The 5,959-nt window shown below is 33.5% G+C and overlaps 1 protein-coding gene across 1 annotated transcript; it reads left to right on the forward strand.

Moving 5' to 3' along the window:
• The first annotated feature begins 1,400 nt into the window (after window positions 1-1,400).
• On the forward strand, window positions 1,401-4,748 carry eif1b (eukaryotic translation initiation factor 1B). Its single transcript, XM_056450565.1, has 4 exons — window positions 1,401-1,604; window positions 3,552-3,715; window positions 3,806-3,907; window positions 4,414-4,748. The coding sequence occupies exons 1-4, from the start codon at window positions 1,574-1,576 to the stop codon at window positions 4,456-4,458; spliced, it is 342 nt and encodes a 113-aa protein (XP_056306540.1). The 5' UTR covers window positions 1,401-1,573; the 3' UTR covers window positions 4,459-4,748.
• Window positions 4,749-5,959: the final 1,211 nt, after the last annotated feature.

The raw sequence follows: 5,959 nt of genomic DNA on the forward strand, positions 1-5,959 counted from the left end.
ATCTCTGCCAAATGTCTCTTTCGAGTCATAGCCTTAAATGTGTATAATCCGTGCAATACAAGTTTAAGGCTATGACTCGAAAGTGACATGTTAAATGTTAAATATAATGCAAATGTGACAGGACTGACAGAAACACAGGGACAATTGTATTGTATATTTGTAGTATTTATTAATTCATAATTTCATGTTTTTAATCAATTGACGTGTATGATAACAAGTTAAACTTTGCTATTTCTGAAGTATTTCTTTTCTAAATAACAGTTTTTAGCATAACAAAAGTATTAAAGCTGTAGGTTCAATTGGGCTGAGGACAAGGACAATGACAGGGTTTGTACATTTGTAAAGTGTTTTTAATCTGAGAAACAAATAAATGACATATTCCTTTACAGAAAAACTCACTGAAATCAACCATCAGCCAATTTTAGAAACATTTAGGATGAAATACTTTATATTCAATGTTTTTATTTGAGGGACAGATAATGTACGTTTCTGGTAGAATGTCTCTTATATCTGAACTTCAAATAATTATATATTATCTATTATATATAATTATATATAAAGCATATATTACTTTATTTATTTTAACAAAATGTAATCATATATTTATTTTAATTATTTTAGATTTATTATTACTTAATCTAGTTATTGCGCCATCTAGTGTTCGTGTATCATGAGGCCGCTACACCATAATCCCCGGATAAAGTGGCTCGATGTTTGCCTGTTAAACACATCATCACGATGCTTATTGTATGTATATGCCATAAAACACCCCACTGAAAGGCATAAACATTTTGATAATGGCACGCAATTACGCTGTAACCAAAACGGTGTGCTGTCTACAAGCGTTAAACTGTGAGCCAAGCGCTTGTGTCTCTTTACTTCCGGGTTGTTTAAAGACCCACGATATTGAGTGAATCCGCTAGAAAATAAAGCGTTTATAATTCCATTTATCTTAAAAATAAAATGGATTAAGTTATATTACTGCAAGAGGCTTGATTTACTATGTTTAACCATACCCCGTGTCAGAAAACAGCCGAAATAATTATAATAAAATAATATTACAACGCTTCCGCCACTAAATGGTTTACATACACACTTAATTTGGCTGCTGTACATTATTATTTATCTAAAATACATCATATAAAATAATATGAACATATACATTTTTAAAATCGCTACTGATTAAACCCCCACACATACAAACAGCAATTTATTTATTTATTTTAATGGAATTGGTGTTTATTTTTCTTGGTAACTACGTAAGATAAAACATAAAATAAATACACATAAATAATAAACAAAATAAACCTAAAAAAAGCGTTTATTTGTCAGCATATACACATATATCCGCTAAATTGAGCGCAGCTGTAGATGCATTTAAAGGCTTTTGTCATCGCACATTAAAGCACTTCCGCTCTGAGCCACGCGCTACAGACTCACTGCGACTCGCCTTAAGGCAGATTAAAAAGCAGCCGCTCGGTGATTTCGAGGCCGTTTTGTAAAATAACTGCAGGTCCAAGCGGCTCCGATCGCCGACATCTTTCATCCGTCGAAGTAATCGCAGTAATATCGCATGTCCAATATACAGAACCTCCAGTCCTTCGGTAAGTTGCTCGCGTCGAGTTTACAAAGGCGGCAGCAGCAGCGCATTGTTTCTCGCTATCGCTTGGTTTCAAAGCAAACAAATGTATTTCTGCCGAGTTTTTAATGACTTTTATTTTATTGAGGTGCTTAAAATATTACGATGAAAACACTGGGGGGAGAAACCATAATGTATTTTAAATAAATTTTTCCTCGAGGACTACTATATATCATTTTAATCATATGTTTCTTGTGTATATACTCAGAGTAGTTACCGTAAGATGCAGTAATTAAAAGTTAAAGCAAAGGTCATGAAAAATGTCTGCTAAGCCTTTAATCCTCATAATCCCATGCGTTTAAAGCCTATATTTTACACATTCCACAGTCGTTATCTTTTATAAAATGTTCACAACTTGGCTTCCCATCGGTGTTACCATGTTTTTAGCGTGGTATCTACCATGTGTTTAGTTAAGTCGTTAGATATATTCTTGTGGGCTGTTCTTTATATCATATATCGATGTGTATATTGAATATACAGAACCTTATTTTTTATTATACACGCATTCTGCATAATAGACAGACTGTAGTCTAAATGTTTTACACAGATTTGCTCAATGGTTCAAATTTGTAAATTAGCATTTCTAAACTGACCTGAATGCGTTGTGTGATAGGAGGTGAACCTAAAAGTCTCCATTTTGATGATGATCAACTGCATAAGGAAACTGGCCATATTTTATTTTTATGTCACTACACATTCCAGAGTCGTTATAAAATGGCCACAGCTTGGCTTATTTTCAGTGTAACTGTTACTAACGTGCTATCTATCATATAATTAGTATAGATATATTGTGGGCTATTCTTTCTATCGTCTATATAGGTATATAAAAAAATAAATGGGTAGAACCTTTTTATTATAAGCATATTCAGAATTATGAAAGACAGAGTGCAGTCTTTTACACTAATTTGCTTCAAATTGTAAATTTGACTATTGAATGCACTGAATTTTGCATTGAAACTTGAATTGAATTCATTGTGTGAAAGGGAGTGACCTAAAAGCCCCCATCTTTATAAATGTTTGTCTAACGAAACTGGTCATTTGTTAATGTATCTTTTTCATTTGTCATTAATCGCATTCATTCCAGAGTCGTTATAAAATAGTCACAACTTGGCTTATTTTCCATGTTACTGTGTTTTTAACATTGCATCGACACATTATTTAATTAATAAATGGTTCTATTATTGTGGGCTTTTCTTTCCATCTGTGTGTATATATTAAAAATAAGTGGCTAGAACCTTTTTATTATATGCATTATGAATATTCGGCATTATTATAAGACTATGCCGTCTAAATGTTTTACACTGAATTGCTCAAATAGTGAATGCTGAATGCATTATGCGTGATGGGAAGTGACCTAAAAGTCCACATTTTGATGAGTAATTTTTTTCATGTAATATATTTCTAAGTTGTTTTGACAAAATAGTTTATCTTTGCTTATTTTCAGTGTTACCGTGTGTTTAACATGGTATCTACCACCTATTTAATTAATAAATCATTTGATATATCATTGAGGTCACTTTATGTAAACTGGCATTTCTAAACTGACCTGAATGCATTGTGTGGTAGGAAGTGACCCAAAAGCCCCCATGTTGATGATGATGATAACTGCTTGTATAAGGAAACTGAAACAGAATGCAGTCTAAATGTTTTACAGTGATTTGCTCTAAAATGGTCCAAATTTATGTCAAGGTGCACTTCTAAACTGACTTTAATGGGTTATGTGGGTTAGGAAGTGACCTAAATGTCCCAATCTCAATGATAAACTGCTTATATATTCAAATTGATCACTATACAATGCATCACATTTCTCAAATTTGAAATATAACCCATATTAACCTCAGTTTGTGAGTGTAGGAGACGTTTTGTAATCAACATTCTCTCAGCAGTGAGACTGAAGTGTTTGTCTCTTTAGATCCCTTTGCTGATGCAACTAAGGGTGACGACTTGCTCCCGGCGGGGACGGAGGATAAAATCCACATAAGGATTCAGCAACGAAACGGCCGTAAAACGCTGACCACAGTGCAAGGCATTGCTGATGATTATGATAAAAAGAAGCTTGTGAAAGCCTTCAAAAAGGTATCTTCTCGCTCCATTACAGATATGACATGACGTTTTCCTAAAGTACTACTTTAGAACTGAGTAATATGGTGGTGTTTTATTAAATAGAAATTTGCCTGCAATGGGACAGTGATCGAGCACCCGGAGTATGGAGAGGTGATTCAGTTACAGGGAGACCAGAGGAAGAATATCTGTCAGTTTCTGCTGGAGGCAAGTGATTTGTGTTTGAGCACGTTTTCAGCTTATGTGTGGAGCACTAATGCAAGCTGTTTCTCAATGGATTTTGTTTAAGTGTGCTTTTTATATTGGTTTATTTTTTGGTCATGAAACTGGCCTAGAATGCTGACATGGCATTTTAAATGTACTAATTTATTTATTTATTTTAATCTTGTGTACAACTTGGTTGTTGTTGTTGTTATTATTATTATTATCATCATCATATAATGTAGTAGTTATGCTTTGTCATGAAAATAGCCCAAGTTGCTGATATGGTATTTAAGTTTTCTTTATTATTTATTTTTTAAATATGAACTCAATCTTGTGTACAACTTGTTTAATTTAATTATTATTATTATTATTGTACAACTTGATTTTTTTATTATTATTGTTTTGTTCAAGCAAATAGCCTTAGATGTTGACATGGCATTTAATAAAATTTTTTATTTATTTTTTTTTAAACTGTTACTAATTTCCTTTCTCTCTTTCCCCACCCACAGATCAACATTGTAAAAGAGGAGCAGTTGAAGGTTCATGGTTTTTAAAACGGGGGGCTGTTTTCTACAGGACTGCACCAGCATGTAGCAATCCTAGTACATTCATGGCAGGGTTTTTGTTACCATATGCTAACAACACTGACAGCAGGGTTAAAAACTGTTTGGGTTTTTGCAGTCGTTTCAAGCTCGAATCTTCATAATGACCTCAACCAGACCACTAATTCCAGGCTGGTCTGGATTAGATACTGAATATTTGTTGATGCTTGTGAACGTTTTATGATAGATACTCAACTGCATGATCTTTTTATCAAGGACAATAAAATGTATGTGACTTTGCACATGGGGCTGTTTGTCTTTTTTCATTTTTTTATTTGAATGTGATAAAATAAACCATTATGTAGCGACGGTTTAATCTTGCTTTAAGAACAGAAACTTGAATCTAGATGGCATAAATGAAAGGTTTGTGCATCTGTTCCACACAGTAGGTATGAAGTCAAATAAGTTGGCGTATTATAATTATGCAAGGCTGTTTTATTACAATTATTGAAGACAATTGTGTATACATCTTAGCTTGTCAATTCTGACTTAAGTTTGCATTAACCCTTAAGGTGCACTCAATTTTATACATTTTTTTTATTTTTTGGTTGGCCCACGCTTGCATTGGATAATATACTGACAACTCCGATAAATGGTAATAAGCTATTAAAATAATTATAGCCTATGGATAAAAGGTCAGCCAGGGGGTTATGATGCTTGTTATAGTCTGATTCTGATTATACTTCTGCCTTAAGTGATATGTGACCCACTGTGCCTGCTTTGTGCATTTATACTTGTGTGCTGAACACATAACATAACATTTCCGAAACGCTAGCTGGCAGTAGGTTTTAGTTTTTTTTTTTTTCTGAATACTATCTTAATGTACAAGTAGCTAAAACACTTTCAGAGGTGGGAACTGGCAGACATGCAACAACATTCACCATAAGGTAAACTCGAACCAACAGTTTCCATCTAGAGCAGGGCTGCCCAAACCATTTCTATAAAGGGCCAAAAACCTTGATTTGTGGGCTGGTTTTATATATATATATATATATATATATATATATATATATATCACACACACATACACACACTTGCCAAGGGGAAATTCCTAAATTACTTGGTAATGTTTTGAAAAAAATGTTGCTTTTTTTTTCTTCAGTTTAGTCCTTTGTTTATCAGAGGTCACCACAGTGGAATGAACCACCAACTTATCCAGCATATGTTAAACGTAGCGAATGCCCTTCAAGCTGTAACCCAGTACTGGGAAATTAACTTATTACAGTTAAAAATAAACTATTCCAATTATAACAATGGAGTTCAATGCTGAATATACTAGTCGAGCTGCTCCTGCCTTCACTTTGATTTGCTCGCAGATGACTTGTGCATTGTCCTCGATCTGTCAAGTGACAGTATTTACACTTTAAAAGTCGGATTCATTTACAACATTTAATTAAAATATTAATTTCAGTTACCTTTTTATTTTGTAGCTCCGCGATAACACAAAGAAACA

Source organism: Danio aesculapii, chromosome 24 (genome assembly GCF_903798145.1).
Source record: "Danio aesculapii chromosome 24, fDanAes4.1, whole genome shotgun sequence".
In the NCBI taxonomy this organism is placed as follows: domain Eukaryota; kingdom Metazoa; phylum Chordata; class Actinopteri; order Cypriniformes; family Danionidae; genus Danio; species Danio aesculapii.